The sequence below is a fragment of the Sorex fumeus genome, unplaced genomic scaffold (assembly GCF_029834395.1).
Source record: "Sorex fumeus unplaced genomic scaffold, SorFum_2.1 ptg000081l, whole genome shotgun sequence".
In the NCBI taxonomy this organism is placed as follows: Eukaryota; Metazoa; Chordata; class Mammalia; order Eulipotyphla; family Soricidae; genus Sorex; species Sorex fumeus.
The window spans coordinates 3726064-3744600 of NW_026606138.1; the positions used below are offsets into that span (position 1 = coordinate 3726064).

At 40.6% G+C, this 18537-nt stretch overlaps 1 protein-coding gene across 1 annotated transcript in view; it reads left to right on the forward strand.

Moving 5' to 3' along the window:
* The window catches only part of PTPRB (protein tyrosine phosphatase receptor type B), a 124155-nt gene that overhangs the window by 59708 nt on the left and 45910 nt on the right, over nt 1–18537 (forward strand). Inside the window, exons 11-16 of the mRNA XM_056130741.1 lie at nt 4106–4369; nt 9767–10030; nt 10567–10830; nt 11585–11848; nt 12552–12821; nt 17892–18155. Of these exons, the coding sequence (XP_055986716.1) occupies nt 4106–4369; nt 9767–10030; nt 10567–10830; nt 11585–11848; nt 12552–12821; nt 17892–18155 (1590 nt within the window). The remainder of the gene's footprint in view (nt 1–4105; nt 4370–9766; nt 10031–10566; nt 10831–11584; nt 11849–12551; nt 12822–17891; nt 18156–18537) is intronic.

Sequence of the window (18537 nt, forward strand, 5' to 3'; positions counted from 1 at the left end):
AGGGGCGGAGGAATCCAACTCGGGTCGGCCATGTTGGCTGCGTGCAAGGCAAAATGCCCTACCACTGTGCTAGATTTCTTGTGAATTAAGCTTTTTAAAAGATGATGACTGTTTTGTTAAATTATCTTCCACTCTTATTTTTGGTTTCAACAGAGAAAGTAAATTATTCTCTGACTCCTGTTTTAAAACACTGACTTAATAAGATTACCAAATCACATATAAGCAGCATTTCACAATAAAACCATATGTCACATAAACAATATTTTTTGACCTCCAGGATCTCATTTTTAAATATGGCAATGATCTAAGCAAACAAATGTGTCATATATGTCAGACAGAGGTGTGGCTTCAAAGAGTTGTTCTAACTTGTTCCTATATAACACAAAGGAAGAATATAAATAAATAATATACAATGTGTGCTTCAGTTCTTCAGAAAGAAAATAAATAAATAAGTTGAAGCTTTTAAAATTATTAGTAAACCCAGAGTCAGGTTGGCAATTCCAGTTACTTGATTTTATTAATCATAATAAATGACATTTCAAATCTCCCATTTCCAGTGCTCAGATTCTGAGTATCACCTGTAAGCACCATAGATATATCTTTTTTCTAAAGTCATAAATCTCATCTATTTCATGAACTGAAGGAACATTAACTTTATTAACTATCCCCAAAGAGCAATTGAGTTATTAAAAATATATTTCATGGTCTTTGTAGAAACTCGCTGCTGTACATGCCTATTTCTCTTGTCCACTGGAAGCCCGCAATGTTGTCTGTGTCCTTTCTAAGCCATTGTTTTTGTCTGTTAGTGTTTTTTGGCTTCATCCATCAGTGAAACATGATTGGGGGTAGGAGATTAAAAAGCTTTGCTTGAGACTCAATAGGCCTAGATTGTGATCCTAGCTATGTCACCGCTAAGTCTTTACACCTCCATTTTAAAATCCAGCCCCAATAATTCATCCTAACACTGAGTATCAGCATGGGAAAGGAAAAATGGTAAGAAGGTTGGGGAGAAGAGTTGAAAAGAATTTTGCATCCATTTCCTAGCCTATTACAATTGTACTTCTCAGATTAGACATTTATTTCCACTTACACAACTAAACTAGGTTGGAAAATTCTTCTGCTTAATTCTTCTCCAGAATCAGTAATTTGGGATCCCAGATTCTGATGCTTCCTTTCTGACTCTTCTTTCTTAGGTTTTCAGAGCTTTACCCAGTTCTTGAAAGAAGGGAGGTGGGTGGAGGAGGGAAGATTACCAGACCTGGGAAGTAAATACATCACTTCTACCCACATCTCACAGGCCAGGAACACAGTAATATGGCCAGAACAACTGTCTAACTATGTGTCTTAAAGGAAAGAGATGTGATTTAGTGAGGAATTAGTCAGATTCTCACACAAGTTCCATCCCACTTTCTGTGATATACTGAAATAATCTGGTATCTGACTTCACTGGAAATAAGTGGAATTTGTAATCATTCTCTTTTAAATTTTTATTAGTGAAACACCATGAGGTACAGTTGTAGACTTACAAATTTTTGTGCTTGAATTTTGTAATTATTTTTATACCTATATTTTAATTACAGCAGGAATCAGTATTTGACATGTACTGCACAAAAATTATATAAACTTTATTATGTAACACAAAAATAAGAAATTCTCTAAAGAATGAACATAAAGTTTTGAGGAGAGAGAAAATATGAATAAATATAAATGAATTATTTATTTCACATACCCTAAGAGTGGGCTGGATAGATAACACAGCAGTAGGGCGTTTGCCTTGCACTTGGCCGGCTGAGCTGAGCCGAGCCGGGTTCTATTCGTCTGCCCGTCTCCAAGAGCCAGGCAAGCTATTGAGAGTATCTCACCCACATGGCAAAGCCTAGCAAGCTCCCCATGACGTATTCAATATGCCAAACACAGTAACAACAAGTCTAACAATGGAGATGTTACTGGGCCCGCTCGAGCAAATCAATGAACAACTAGAGGACAGTACAGTGCTTCCTTAAGAGTACAGACCTGAGGGCCAGAGACAGTACAGGGATTAAGGGCCTTACCTTGCACGTGACTGACCCTAGTTCACTCCCTGACACTAAATATGGTCCCCCGAGCACCATTAGGAGCAACCTCTGAGCATATAGTCAGAATAAAGCCGTGAGTATTACCACAAAATGAAACAAACCAAAAAAAGTACAAATATCATTTAGAATGGAGGAAAAACTATATACTACAAAAGGAAGCAAGGAAGGAAGGAAGGAAGGAAAGAAGGAAGGAAGGAAGGCAGGCAGACTGCATATAAAGTATGACTAATGTTCAATTTGGTATTTAGGAAATGTCCATATACATTGGATAGTATTAGCAAAATTATTTGATTGTGTACTGTTCACAATTTGAGGTGATAGGGAAGTGACTTTATAGAAGAATTTGGGATTTATATCAAGAGCGTATTGGAAGGATATGTTACGTTCTCATATTCAAGTGAAAATGGCAGAAATTAATCAACTTATGATGAAACAATACTAAGATTCATATATTTAAGGATTCTCTTTTTGGGGCTGGGGATAGGGCTTCCCAAGAGGTACTCAGGAGGTGCAGAAGCCCTCCAGGTAATTCTCAAATAACCGGAAGATAGGGTGCTGCTCAGGCCCTGTGGTGCCGGAGATTAGTCCCAACTGTGCTCAGAGACCTCCAAGGTTGCACCAGGTGATGTTCCAGGGATGATGTGAGATCAACCAGGGATCAAATCAAGGTTGGCCTCATGTATCTCAACCCTATAGTATATCTCATGGTCCTGATAGGATTTAATTCTAATATTTAGTTCTGAGGTTCATTACTGGCTGTATGTTGTACTGTGCTGTTATGTTGGGTATATGATATGCTATTACTCAATATCACAATTGTTCTGATTGATGTCATACTGTTACTCAGTGACTGATTTGCAAACTGTACCTCTAGCTTCTTGAAGGCACCACATCTCTTCCATTTCTGTGCATCTGGGAAATTGTGGGTTCTCAGTAAATGTTTGTGACCCTAAATCATCATTGAAATGAGCAGGTGATGGTGGTTATATCACAAAAACCTTGATCACCACATTGGATTTTTCTAGCCCTAGTTCATCCCTTTCCCAGAGTTGTTGCTTCTCGGGGAAGCAGTTAGGTTTACTTCTTGCCTCTAGAGGGCAGGAAATACTTTGCAAAGAGAAAATACATTTACCCCTGTAGCTGTGTTAATGATTAGACTCTGCAGAAATAGCCAGCTTCATCACAAGAAGATCAAAACTATCGCTGTTTTTTTTTAAAAAAAGCTCTGACATATTCTTCACTTCCCCCCACAAATATCTTTGCTGTATTGATAAATTTGATTTGAATCATAAGGTAAGATGGATTTGGATTGTTAGAATGCTCCTTTTCCTACAGAGGAAACCTGGTACATATGCATAAAAGCTCCTCCACTTAACATACTTTACAAACACCACTACCATAAAAATGCAGAACCTGGGGATGGAGCAATAGACAGGGGGTAGGGCGTTTGTCTTGCACACTGGCCTGGGTTTGATTCCCAGCATCCCATATGGTCCCTTCAGCACCACCAGGGGTAATTCCTGAGTGCAGAGCCAGGAGTAACTCCTGTGCATCGCCACATGTGACCAAAAAAGAAAAGAAAAAAAAAAACAGCAGAAACCACATTCTTGTAGTTGGGAGGCATCCAAAGAGCTCCCTTGTTTTGCGGGAAGAAAGGGTACTCCCCAGCAGAGCTTGGGAAGCCGGGCAGTGCCGGGATCCTACTGGCCAGCCCTGTGCATGCCAGGCTCCAGTCCACTGCCCTCTCTCCCCACTTCTCTGCATTTGCATGTTGATTGTTTCCTGCCTTCCAGAAGAGCACTCAGCTTCAAGATGCCAAAGGTGAATTCTCCCTTCCTCTAACCTTTAGGGTAATTAGCTTCAAGATTGACCTGGCCAGCCTCATGTTTCTTTCTGTAATAGTTGACCAGGTCTGTATTCAACCTTCAAGATTGAGCACAGACCTGTTGAACACATTGGTCTGTGTTCGCCATGCTTGGGCTTTTGATGGTGCTTCTCTTTGACAAACTTCTCCTTCTTTTAAATCACAGTCCCTTCCAGTGTGAGTGGTGTCACAGTGAACAACTCTGGGCGTAGTGACTACCTGGGCATCTCCTGGCTGCCGGCTCCGGGGGACGTGGATAACTACGTAGTGACCCTCGCCCATGGCAGCACGGTAGTCCAGTCGCTCGTTATTGCCAAATCTGTCAGCGAATGTTCCTTCAGCAACCTTGTACCCGGGCGCCTCTACAACGTGACTGTAACTACAAGGAGTGGCAAGTACGAAAATTACACATTCAGCCAAGAGCGGACAGGTGAGGCTCTGCCAGGGATGGGAGGCTGATCTCTGTGGGAACCTGTTGATTCTGTGTCTGCAGACCTTAGAGATCTGCAACAGGGGCCAGAGCAATAGTACAGCGGGTAGGATGCTTGCCTTGCACTCTACTGACCCGAACTCAATCCCAGATACCCCTTATGGTCCCCAGAGCCTGCCAGACATGGTCCCTGAGCGCAGAGCCAGGAATGAGCCCTGAGCATCCCAGGATGTGGCCCCAAACAAATCAAACAAAACACAGAAATCCATAAAAGTCTTCAAGGATAGTATGAGAGGGACTGTTGTCATCACACGGTTATTGTGTCTTCATATTTTGACCCAAGAAACTCCCGTGTAGGAGCAGAGATTCCCTTTGGAGTCAGATGAATGCTGTTTTCATGCAGGATTCACCTTCTGTTCACGCACAGCAACAAGTCATTCTGTTTCACGGTTTGGGGTTACTAGACCTGACTTGATGTATATTAAATAACTTAGTTCTAAGAACTTCTCGTTTGGGTTTTTAACTGTCAATTATGCCCATTTTTTTCAAAGCAAGAAACCAAAGTTCAATGAGGGGAGGTAATTCGCTCAGCAGTTATTAACCAGGTTTTAGAGTCAGATTCTGGATTTAAGCCCATTTCTGAATTATTTCTGAATTATACCTTCAAAGTCCCCTGTCCTAAATGTCTGTTTGTCAAAATGACTGTTACTCCTTTTCTCATGCTGGGTCAAACTGTGAAATTTCAGCGTTCTCAGAATAGGGAAACAAATCTTAGCAAAGATGAGGTCTGAGAGCTCTTCAATATGCTAGAAGAAACTAAATTTAGACAGCTACTATGTTCCCAAGGGACTTACATTGTCTGGGATTTATAGCTGATATTTATGTTTAAAGTTGACATTAAGTTTTGTTTCTTTGGGAGTTTTGAGAGAAGAGGACAAACCTGTAATCAGGGCTACTTTCAGCTTGAAGCTCAGGGGTTGCCCTGAAGTGGGGGGCATGGGGGGGGGGGACCAGGCAGTGTTGAGGTCGAATCTGGACCTCCTACATGCAAAGCATGTGCTCTAGTCTGATCCCCCCCTTTTTTTTGCTCCAGACCTTTGAACTATCTCCCTTTTGAACAGTTGACATTAAGATTTGTCAAATCTTATCTGCTCAGCTATAAGTAGATTTTCATATTTTATTTTATTTTGTTTGTAGTTTGGGGACCACACTAGCAATGCTCAGGGGTTACTCCTGGCTCTGCACTCAGGGATCACCCCTGGCAATGCTCAGGGGACTATATAGGATGCTGGAGATTGAACCTGGCTATATGCAAGGCAAAAGCCTGTGTGCAAGACAAGAGTACTAACTCACCATCCCTGAATTTTGTATCTTAAAGTCTAAGTTTTTCCTTAAGGATCTGGGATAGTTGGCATCATCCTATTGCCTAGCACAAGATCTAAAGCCTAGCAGGTACTCAATAGATAATTAATCAATAATAAATCACATAGATCAGATGTTTTGGTCAGGTGATCTCCTGGTATATAGAACCCCGCACCCCCAAATTATTTGTGAAGTTGTTGGAAATAGAGAAGGTTTGTGCATATCTTTGGGAAATAGAGTTCATGGCTTTTGCCCAGATTCTCACAATTTCTGTGAACTAAAAAATGTTAAAAATCAGAGATAGTATGGTGGGTAGGATGTTTGCCTTTCACACATGACCAGTCCAGTTTCAATCTCTGGTACCCCATATTGTCCCCTGCTCCCTGCCAGATTGATTTCTGAGTATAGAGCTAGGAATAAGCCTTGAACAGCACCCAGGTATGGCCCCCAAACAAACAAAAAGTTAGAAATCAGGGATGGAGAAATAGTACAGCAGGCAGGGCACTTGTCTTGCATGCAGCCCACCCAGATTTGATCCCCAGTGCCCCATATGGTCCTTTGAGTCTGTCAGGAATGATTCCTGAGCACAGAGCCAGGAGTAATCCTTGAGCACTGCCAGGCATAATCCAGAAAATAACAACAAAAAAAGTTTAAAAATCATTCATTAATTTTGTTAAAGCATGCAAACATTGGTAGGGACCTGAATGATCTAATCTCATCTCCCCATTTTTAATAAAAATCCCAGAGATAAAACTGTGGTTTCTTCAAGGTCATATGGTTGACTAGTGGCCTTGAAGGTTGACCTGCTCAACCAGCATTCTTTATATCCATCACACTATCTATGCCTGAAATCACAAATCAGGTATACAAAGAAATATTGTTTAAGGGTTCAGGGTAGTACCAGAGTTAAGGGGCTTGCTTTGTATCCCCAAAACCCTATTCTGAATATACATATGCTCCCCTGAGCACAGAGCCAGGAAGAACATGTGGGTATCACTGGATGTGGCTCATTCACCCTCCCTTCAAAGGAGAAATTTCTTAAATTTGAATAAAGCCTAATGATTACAACAATAGCTCAGGATCTGAAAAGAAGACCTTCATTTTCAGCATATCTTGTTGAGCCACTTGAAACATAAATAAAATTCACCAGAAATAAAAGAACTTGTCGTGCAATTATAAGATCTAGTTTTCCCTTTGGTGTCAATTCATAAATGTTTACTATTCAGATGATTTTCATATTGTCAAAGCCTTATAAGACTTTTTAAATGCAAAAAAATCAGTCCTTCTTCCTGACTTTTTACCAGCATAAACTTGCATTGGGGCATGACTAATCAAGGAAAACAATTACCCCCAACAAGTTAGTTTAACTGGCGAGTCATGTCTGAGTTGTTGTCTTGTTGATTTGGGCTGATTCTGTTAATGCCCTTTTCCTTTCTAATATTCTTGCTCTGTATCTTGGGTGAAATTATCAATTTTTCTCAGTCTGTTTTCCATCACCTCGCCGTGCAACAAAGCAAATCTCAGCAATTACTTCCAGTTCCACCTGGAGAGGCTCCTATTGACTTAGAATGTAGCCAGCCTTCATGTTTCTTTCTGTAATAGTTGCTTTGCCTTCAGTAAATTGCCAGGATCATTGACTTCTCTTAGCCTATGCATAACGTCACTTCAGAATTGTTTTCCTTTTCCTTTTGATGAGTGAATTCTAGCAAAACTGAAATTGGTTCAGGCAAATACTTGGGGAAAATTATACTCTCCTAGCTCTATATCTATGATGAGATATTCCAGTAAAAAGCTAATCAGTACACAATGAACAATAAAGGACAGGCATGAAAAATGAAGCTGAGATGCCAAAATATTATGAGCAGGAAAAATGTGACTAAGATGCCAAAATATTGAAATTTCTCAACCTTTATGTATATTGTGGGAAAGTGGAAAAGAAAACTTAGACACAAGCTTTGTCCAATCAACTGATTAACTGAAAGCCAAAGAAGGAAAACTACAACTACTCAGAATTGCTTACATATTTGTTTTAGAGACCCTTAAGTACACAAAAAAGCTATAATTGTAGTTCTTGGTTTAAGAAACCATGCATTAGGCCACAGGAGTTAAGGTACTTGCCTTGCATGCAGCTAATCCCAGTTCAAACCCCAATACAACATATCCCCTGAGCCCTGCCAGGATTGATCCTTGAGGATTACCACAAGGCATGGCTGGAAAAAAAAAAAGAATCCATGCATCAGTTATCATCTTTATTTATTATTAAGCAGCTAAACTATTTTTAGTGTTTAATAATTTTTGACCACTTAATATATACATGAGAAACCATTACCCAGCGTAAGCTATGACCTTGACAATGCACTGTAGCACTGTCCTCCCATTGTTCATCAATTTGCTCGCGCAGGCACCAGTAACGTCTCACAACAAATTGTGAGAATTGTTGTTACTGCTTTTGGCATATCAAATACGTCATGGAAAGCTTTCCAGGCTTTGCCATGCTGGCAAGATACTCCTAGTAGCTTGCTGGGCTTTCCAAGAGAGGCGGAGGAATAGAACCTGGGCCAGCCACATGCAAGGCAAATGCCCTACGCATTGTGCTATTGGACCTTGAAAATAATTCACATCATATCTTGTGCTGGCTACTTTACTAATTAATCCCAAAGAAATCATCATATTAACTCCCGTTTTCATCTCATGCTTTCTATCTTACAGTTTTATTATTTGTGTAGTCCTAAAAATATGAGATTTATATGAATTTATTGTTTAAATTTGGAGGGGTTTGAGGTCACACCTGATTGTGTTCAGGGCTTACTCCTGGCTCTCTGCTCAGGAATCACTCCTGGTAGTGCTCAGGGGATCATTTGCTGTGCCAGGGAACAAACCAGGGTTGACCTTATGCGAGGCAGTATCTTATCTCCTGTACTATCTTCTCTGAACTGTAAGCTCCTAAAATGGTAAGCTGTTTTAAAATTAAAAAAATATTTTGTGTAATATGTAGTCTTCAGGGATTTAAATTTTCATGTAATATAAGACATTCATATTTTGTGTCTTGTTAATTGCAAAAAGTCATGTCTTTGTATTCTTTGGTAAGAAAATAGTGTCAGAGAGACAGTACAGAGGTTAAGGTACCTACTTGTATATGGTTGACTCCGGTTCAATCCCTAACACCATATATGGTCCCCCAAGCAACACCAGAAGTAATCCCTGAGCACAGAGCCAGGAATAAGACCTGAACCCTGCCAGGTGTGGCCCAAAACCAAAAACTAATTATTGCTTCTATGTAATATTTCACTGTGTATGTGTACCAGCTAATTTACCCAGTATCCTGTGGATGGGCATTTTCTTCATGCTTGGTTTTCTTTTTACCACAGTCTTGAGTTATATTTCCTTGATGCCAATAATAATAGACATCCCTTCATGTATTAATTAATTGCATGTGTTCTCTTTCATTTTTCTTCTGTATGAGTTATACTCTGCTTGCTAACTTTCATCATATCTTGAGTCACCAATGTATACTGAATTTCCCTCATTCATATTAATCATCAGTTCTCATGTTTAACATTCCATCTTGTACATGACATTTTGTGTAGGCAAACAAGAGGATTAGAATGAATTGTTCAGGTTCTGTTAAAGAGATCCATGTAATCACTCCAAGTAGTGTAACAGTCTGTCCACTCCAAAAATTTGTGATCTGAGTAAGTGCGCGCATGCGCGCGCGCGCGTGCACACACACACACACACACACACTGGGCTAGAGAGATAGTACACAGGTAAGGCACTTGCCTGACCCAGGTTCGATCCCTAGCACTACATGTAGACTTCAGAGCCCTCTAGGAGTGATCCCTCAGCATAGAATCAGGAGTAAGTCCTGAGCATCACTAGGTACGGTCCCCCAAAACAAAAATAAATAAATACACACACACACACACACACACACACACAATCTAATTGCTTTCCGCTGTGGCTCAGATTATCATCAGTGATCAGTTACCACTCAGAATCTCTGAGAACTTACCTGTCGTGTGTTTTACTTTTCAGTGCCTGACAAGGTCCAGGGTGTCAGCATCAGCAACTCGGCTAGGAGTGACTACTTAAAGGTGTCCTGGATGCATGCCACAGGAGACTTCGATCACTATGAAGTCACCATTAAAAACAAAAACAACTTCATTCAAACTAAAAGCATCCCTAAGTCTGAAAATGAGTGTGTGTTTGTTAAACTAGTCCCTGGACGATTGTACAGTGTTACTGTCAGTACAAAGAGTGGACAGTATGAAGCCAGTGAACAAGGGAATGGGAGAACAAGTAAGTGGAATGATTGAAAAAATCTGGTGGTCGTGGGAGCTCGAAGGACTTGGGGTAATAATTGCACTGATCCTTAAACTGTTTCTACTTCCTGATCAGTAAATTACATTCCTAGCAAGTCTCACTTGGAGCTCACATTGTTTAGTCAAGCTTACACCTATAATTATAGAATATTTATTAGTAGATAAAAGCAAGCACAATGGAGGAGTGAGGAGGCCATATGTCTCATTTTTATTCCCTGTCCTACTGCATTGTGACAAAGTTGTAGACATTTTATTTTATCTTCTGATTGAGATCATAACTCATTTTATAATTATACTCTAGCAACACTTTACATATAAGATTTATGTCAGAAAAAATTGCAATTTTAATAGTTGCTTCCAATTTTTCTTCTTTAATTATGCATGAAGTAGTTCAAGTGGTTTATTTGGGGAAAGGAGATGTTTGCCAGCTCCTTGAATGTGATTCATAAATTATTGTGTAGGTAAACTCTGATCTGTCACTTTCCTGAAGTATTTTCTCATCTTTCTCCCCAGTCCCTGAGCCTGTTAAAGATCTAACCTTGCGAAATCGGAGCACTGAAGACCTGCAGGTGACTTGGTCACGAGCTGATGGGGATGTTGACCAGTATGAGATACAGCTGCTCTTCAATGATATGAAAGTATTTCCTCCTTTTCACCTTGTGAACACAGCCACGGAGTATCGCTTTACTTCCCTCACCCCAGGGCGCCAGTATAAAATCCTTGTCTTGACCATCAGTGGAGATGTACAGCAATCAACCTTCATCGAAGGCCTCACGGGTAATGGGAAACATGGGTCTTGAACCTGAGCAGATGGAGGCTGTAGTTAGCATCTTGGGTAGCTAGGCATTTTGATTGAAGATTTGAGGGGCAATGGCAATGATTGTCCCTCACATCTTTGGGAGAAGCAATGTTATCTTGAGGGAGAATGTTATCTTGTTAGTGGTAATGAGATTGTCCACGCTAAGCTAATAAAAGTAAGGTATGATGTAAGGAAAGAAAAAAGATCTTTGAGAGAAATAGCGTTGAAGTGATGAGAATAGATCATGTTTGTGAGGCTTACAGGTTAAATAAATAACTGTATTGTATAAGTAAATAACTGTATTGGGTGAGCTTCACTGGAACCCCTATTAAGGAGTGTTGCTGTCATAGTTAACATTTATTTCCAGTTAGCTTTCATTAATTATTAATATTTCATTAGCTTTCAAATAATGCAAACAAAACTTACAGAAGTTAAATAATTTCCTTATATTCCCACAGCTAGTATATAGAAAACCAGGACTTGAACCAAGGCAGTTTTGGACCCTCAGTATATCACTGGCATTCATCATCTCTGCACACTAGCCTGAGTCTTCCTCTTCACTTCCTCTATCATCTTGTCCATACAGAAAACCCAGAAAAAAATTTATAAATGGAAGCTAATTTTTCACTTATCTGTTATCTTACAGTAGATATGAAACATAGAAAACGTGAAATCTTTGGTGAGATTTTCTACTTTTAATTCTCTAACTTTTAAATTTGTTTTCCCTTTCAGTTCCAAGCACTGTCAAAAATATTCACATTTCTCCCAATGGGGCAACAGATAGCCTAACAGTGAACTGGACTCCTGGTGGGGGAGATGTTGATTCCTACACGGTGTCAGCCTACAGGCAGAATCAAAAGGTTGAGTCCCAGACGATCCCCAAGCATGTCTCTGAGCACACGTTCCACAGACTGGAGGCCGGAGAACAGTATCAGATTGTGGTTGCCTCTGTCAGTGGCTCTCTGAAGAACCAGATAGAGGCTCTGGGGCGGACAGGTGAGTGCCCACCCTGAGAAGGACCAAACTGTAGAATGAGTGACAGTTCTCCACAATGACACAGTGACTTGCCTTAGCAATGCACAAAATCAAAAATGCTCAAATTAAGTGGATTTGAAGGTCAAAACAGGTGATGTAATTTAGTCATCCAAACAATGTTTGCTGAAATATAAAGTTGTTTAGCATTTTTGTATTGTCCAAAAGATACTTGCATATGCATCACTCTGTATATTCATCTGTGTGAGCTTCACTTATTTTTCTACCTGTTTGACTTTAAGATTTTGTCTGTTTGAGGACTGGAGCGATAGCATAGTGGGTAGAGTGTTTGCCTTGCATGCACCCAACCCGGGTTCGATTTCCAGCATCCCCCATGGTCCCCTGAGCACTGCCAGGAGTAATTCCTGAGCGCAAAGCCAGGAGTTACCCCTGAGCATCACCAGGTGTGACCCAAAAAACAAACAAACAAAAAGATTTTATCTGTTTAAGTTTAAAGAGAAGCAAACCCTCCAAAGAATCAAAGCAGTTATACGGGTAATTCAGGGCAAGAAATACTTTCTTCTCTTTAATACATACAAAAAGTGTCACGACTCCAGTGAAAGAGAGGCACTGTCTCTCTCCTCAGTTGATTTAGGAGATTTATTTTCCTTTGGTTTCTTTACTCAGTGTGGCAGAACCTGATTTCCCTCGCTCCTATTCTTTGCAGTCCCAGCATCTGTCCAGGGAATTTCTGCAGACAATGCATATAGCAGCCATTCCTTGATAGTAAGCTGGCAAAAAGCAGTTGGCGTGGCAGAAAGATATGATATCCTGCTTCTAAGTGAAAATGGGATCCTCCTGAGTAACACATCTGAGCCAGAAACTATCAAGCAACACAAATTTGAAGACCTAATACCAGGAAAGAAATACAAGATCCAGATTCTAACTGTCAGTGGTGGCCTTTTTAGTAAGGAAGCCCAAACAGAAGGACGAACAGGTAATTTGTTGGTTTAGCTTATTGTTTTGTACCAGTATCTCCTGATCTGTTATCCCTTATGCTCTCTAAGCAACATAAGTTAATGAAATACATTTCCTTTTGGTCACTACAGTCATGGGGGCCACATCAGAAAGTGCTTGGGGCCATGTGGTACTGGGGATTGAATCCAAAGCTTCACATGTGATAGGTCTGCTATTTAAATCAGATCTCCAACCAAGATACACATTTTCTTTTTTAAATTGAATCACTGTGAGATATAGTTACAAAGCTTTCATGATTGAGTTTTAATCAATGATCAAACACCCATCCCCCCACCAGTGCACATTTTCCACCACCAATGTCCCCCATCCCCACACTCCCCTTGCCTCTATGGCAGGCAGTTTTCCCCTTACTCTCTCTCTACTTTTGGACATCAAGATTCACATTTCTTGACACAGCAGGAATGTTCCTGTGATCTGCTGTTTTCATGTCAGTTGGACCTAATCTAATGGGCTTTTGGACCACCTGACATTGATTGAGATTTTTAAAATCAAGATTGGTTTAAACTATCCCTTATTCTTGCTGAAGTAAATTTCCACAAATCTTGTAGCTTAAAGCAACAAAAAATGTCGTATCTTATTGTTCTGGAGATCAGAAACCAAAATAACCCTAGGGGACTAAAATCAATGTATCAGCAAAGTTATGCTTTTTCTAGAGATTTATGGGAAGAATTTGTTATTCACTTTCTTCGGGTCCAAGGGGCTGCTGACATTCCTTGGCTCATGGCCCTATCCAGCAGTTGCACTAATCTAACCTTTGAGTGCCACCATCTTGTTTTCTCTATCTTTCTGCTTGCTCCTTTCATCTTTAAAGGACTTGTGATTACAGTGGTCACAACCCAGACACATCCAAATGCTCCCTGTCTCAACTTAATCACACATGTAATCTATTCCCAGAATCTGGGTATTAAGATGTAGAGAATCTTTGGAGGAGACAGACACGTGGACAAACAGTGACAATATACCATAGACTTGTGTCCAAGAGAGTAATATCCAACATCAGAGGAGCATGGAGGTCAGGGAGAAGTGGGAAATCTTCATAAAAGTTGGAGTTTATTTTTGAACTTGAAAGCAATGGGGAAGTAATAAGAACTCTGCATCCTAAAAAAGAATAAATCAGGGGTCTGGGCATGTGACTCGGTAACAAAATATATGCCTTGCAAATATGAGACCTGGATTATATCTCCAATTCTGCACATAATTAAAATAAAAATAAAATATAAAATAAATCAGATTGCCATGAGGAATGAATTGAGTAAAGACTCGTGGTCAGGAGAACTGTTTATTCATTCTTTTTTTATTTGGTGGGACTTTAGTTTGATTTGGGGCCACACTGAACAATGCTCAGGGGTTACTCTTGGCTTTGCACTCAGGAATTACTCCTGGTGGTGCTTGGGGGACCATAGGAGATGCTTGGGATTGAATGCAGGTTGATCACATATGAAGTAAATACCCTATTCACTGTATTATCTCTCCAGCCCCTTATTAATTCTTAAGTGACTGTCATGTGCTGAGAATTGTTCTAAATGTTGAACACACCAGGATTAATACAATAGTCTCATAGGGACCAGGGGCCAGGGAGGTGGCTCAGTGACTAAGCACATGCCTAGCACTTACAAGGACCTGTGGTGAGGTTTTCAGCTATATGTCACCTCGCCTTTGTCCTCCCTCTCCTCCAGCATCACTGGAAGTAGCCTCTTGAGAACCAGTGAGTTTGGCTTCAACAACAAAAAATTAATACCATTGTTTTCATAGTCATGATGTTTATAATAAAATTGTCCGTTTTTACTAATGTATAAAAAATACAGTAGGTTAGGGCTAGGGAGATGATTCAGTGGCCATGCATATATAAGACCTTGGGTCAATCCCTGGCACTGAAAAAAATATAGTATAATAAGTTAGATGGTAATACCAAAGAGAAAATTAACACAGAAAAATGGGATACCAAGTGTTGGAGCTTTCATTTTTCAAAGGTAAAGAAGATGGCATTTGAGTGAAAAATCTAAAAGCTGTCAGATAAAAGATCATGTAGAGAGAGTCCCCATTGTCCATGGTTATAACTTCTGTGGTTGTAGTTACCTGCAGTCAACCACAATTCCAAACTATGAGGCTCAATAAGATATTGAGAGAGAGAGAGTGAGAACGAGAGAAAAAGAACACATTGACATGATTTTCATAAAAAATTTACATTTTATATTTGATTATTTGTTTTTGTTCATAACCTCTTACATGCTGAATGTATCTGTTAAATTTTATTATAGGTATATATGTATTGGAAACACATTGTTTATATAGGGTTTGGTACTGTGTATGGTTTAAGGCATCCACTGGGAGTCTTAAGATGTATTGCCCTAAAATATAAAGAGGGGATACTGTATGTGGGGAAGAGTATCCCCCCAAACAGAGCAAACAGCAAGGGCAAGATCCTGAGGTGAGAACATGTTGGGTCTTTTGGAGTAACAGTATAAACCAGAATAGCTGGAATACAGTGTATGTATGGTGGGGGGAGGGGGAGAAGGATCAGAGGGATTCTGGGGGCCATGACCTGTATATGTGATAAGAGTCAAAAATTAAGCAAAAGCAGGACTCTGGTGAATAATAGTTGATATAGTCAAGAGACAGATCTACCAAGGCCAGAGAGATAGTACAGCAAGTAGGGTACTTGCCTTTCATAAGGCTTAGCCAGGTTCATTCTTTAGCATCCCACGTGGTTCCCCGAGCCCTGCCAGGAATGATTCATTAGTGCAGAGGCAAGAGTAACGCTTGAGCATTGCTGGGTATGTCCCCCCACACACACTAAAAAAAGAAGAGAAATAAATCAACCTTAGACTTGTGGGGGTGGGTTTTTTTTAGTTGTTTGGGGTTTTGTTTTGTGGGGGCAGGTTTTGGCTTTTTGGGTCACACCTGACAATGCTCAGGGGCTACTCCTTGCTCTGCACTCAGGAATTACTCCTTGCAGTGCACAGGGAACTATATGGGAAGCTCAGGATCAAACCCAGGCCGGCTGTATGCAAGGCAAACACCCTACCTATTGTACTATTGCTCTGGCTCTAAATTTAGTTTTTTGGTTTATTGTTTGTTTGTTTGCCTGTTTCTGGCCATTCTCAGGACTTACTCCTAGCTCTTCACTCAAGGATTACTCCTTATGGGGCTCTGGGCACCAAATGGGGTGCTGAGGATCTAACCTAGTCAGCTATATGCAAGGCAATCACCCTACATGCTGTACTATCACTCTGGCCCACAAATCTACCTTAGATAAGATGATCCTTGATGGTTGATTGAAGTGTAGAAGGAGGAACCCAGAAAGATTCCAGTTTCTACTTGGGTTTCTAATTGAAGGCGATGGTACTGAGATTAGAAGCAGAAGAGACCACCAAGGAGAACCTCATAGCGTTCATCTTTGTTCTGGGTTTGTGATATCTGAAAAGCTTACTGAGAGAGACTGTTGATCTTAACCTATTGAATTGTGTATGTCTGAGCTCAGAAATGTGATCTGGAGCCCCAGAAGATGGCTAGAGGACTGGAATGCATGATTTGTATGTGGAAGCCCCAGCTTGATCTCTGGGACTGCATGACTCTCTGAGCACCTCCAAGAATGATGCCTAAATATAGCACGTGGCCTAGAATAAAGGATTCCAGAGTTTCTGCCTGGGTCTCTGACTGAAGATGATGCCACTGAGATTATTAGCTCAGAACTGAGTAAACAAAGAAAAGTAAAGTGAACTAGGGTCATAATTTAGACAAAAAAGTTCTAGCCATGTCCGTGGTTTTTTTTAGACTGCCATAATAAGAATACCTTAAACTAAACAGCAGACATTTATTTTCTGAAGGCTGGGAAGACAGGCCAGCAATGCCAGTGCCAGGAGAAACCAGCTTTCTGATTTACAGCCAGTATCTCCTCACTGTGGCCTCACAGAGAGCAGGACAAGAGAACTCTCTGGAACCTCTTTTATGAAGCCACTCATTTAGGGCTCCATTCTCATAATCTAATCCCATCCTAATGGTCCCACCTCCTAACTTTAGCCCTTTGGGGGCTAGACTTCAGCATATGAGTTTTGCAAGTACACAGACATTCAGACCATAACAATTCATAAAGTGAAAAGAGATCAATTGTTCAGCTAATGTTACAGTCTATGAAGGGATAAAGGATGGAACTATGGGAAATAACAATTTTAAGGGCCTAATATAAGGTGTGAGATAAGGTTTCTCCTGTGCCAGGCAGGAGAAACCAGCACTGAGACTGGTGCCCTCTTTTTCCCCCAGTATCCAAAGATTTGTATGGAATCAGGCTGAATCTTTTGTTGTTTTTGTTTGGGGGCTACAGACAGAAGTCCTCAGGGGCTATTCTGCCTTAGTGCTTAGAGGTCCCTAGTGGTGCTCACAGGACCATGTGGTGCTGAGGGTTGAACCAGGGCTTCTTGCATAAAAGGCATGTACTCAGATATTTACTTTTCCATCCCAACATCTCTGCCAACAGTTTGGAAGCTGGTTGTTTTTGGTGACACTTGATGACCTTGCCAACAGGTCATACAGAAGACCAAAAGGGGGTTCCAAATCCTGATGTAAACGGTTTGCTGTTCAAATGATTTTAGCTTTTCTCTTGCTTCTCTTTTTGTGTCCTTGGATCGAATTTCTTCTTTGTTTTTTCTTCCCACCCACTCACTCCAGCCTTCCCTCCTGTGGCCTTTATAAGCAAAGCTTCTCCGGGATAATTTTTTTGATCTCTGACTTAGATCTTAATAATAGAAAAATACTTAGTCATCCAGGTCAGTTTAACTCTTAATTTATACCCAAAACATGTTTTTGAAGACAATTTTCCATTACTATTTTGTCATTGTTCTTGTTTGTTTCAAAATTAACAGTTTCAGCATCACAAAATTCAGATTTCCCTATTGGGCAGATTTTCATGTTGGGGTCTCATGAAGTCAAGATTTTTTTTCCCCTAAGATTTCTAGGTTTGAGTGCATCCATCCAGAGCTGTGTCAGGGATTTGACCAAACTCAATCTCACTCTGTCATTCCTGCTCTCCCAGTTCCAGCAGCTGTGACCAATCTGAGGATCACAGAGAACTCCACCAGACACTTGGCCTTCACCTGGACTGCCTCTGAAGGGGAGCTCAACTGGTACAACATCTTCCTGTACAACCCAGATCGAACCCTTCAGGAGAGAGCTCAAGTGGACCCACAAGTCCAGAGCTTCTCTTTCCAGAACTTGCTACAAGGCCGGATGTACAAATTGGTCATTGTAACTCACAGTGGGGAACTGTCCAATGAGTGTTTTATATTTGGTAGAACAGGTAAGACCTGGGCCTAAGCAATCCTAAATCATGAGGAAGTTGTCCTGGCACTCAAGGCTTTTCCTTGGCTTGCCTTAGTAGTCGGTTATAACCAAGGTTTGCATATTTATGAAATTTATGACCTTCCAGCTTTCTGATCCTAAATCAGACCTTTGATTATATATCAGAATAGAGAGTGTCCAAGTTTTGCACTGGCTTCTGATCTTTCATTTCCACTGGTTTGGGTCTGGGGATCACAAGTCTGGCTCTTCTCTTTGCCAATAGCCCATCGTGGTTTGCCTTCAGTTCACATGCTATGCCTTCAGTTTTCTGGAAGAAATTAATGGAACAGAGAGCAGATCACAGGAGTGACTTTAGATGGACCCAATGGGCCTGAAGTACC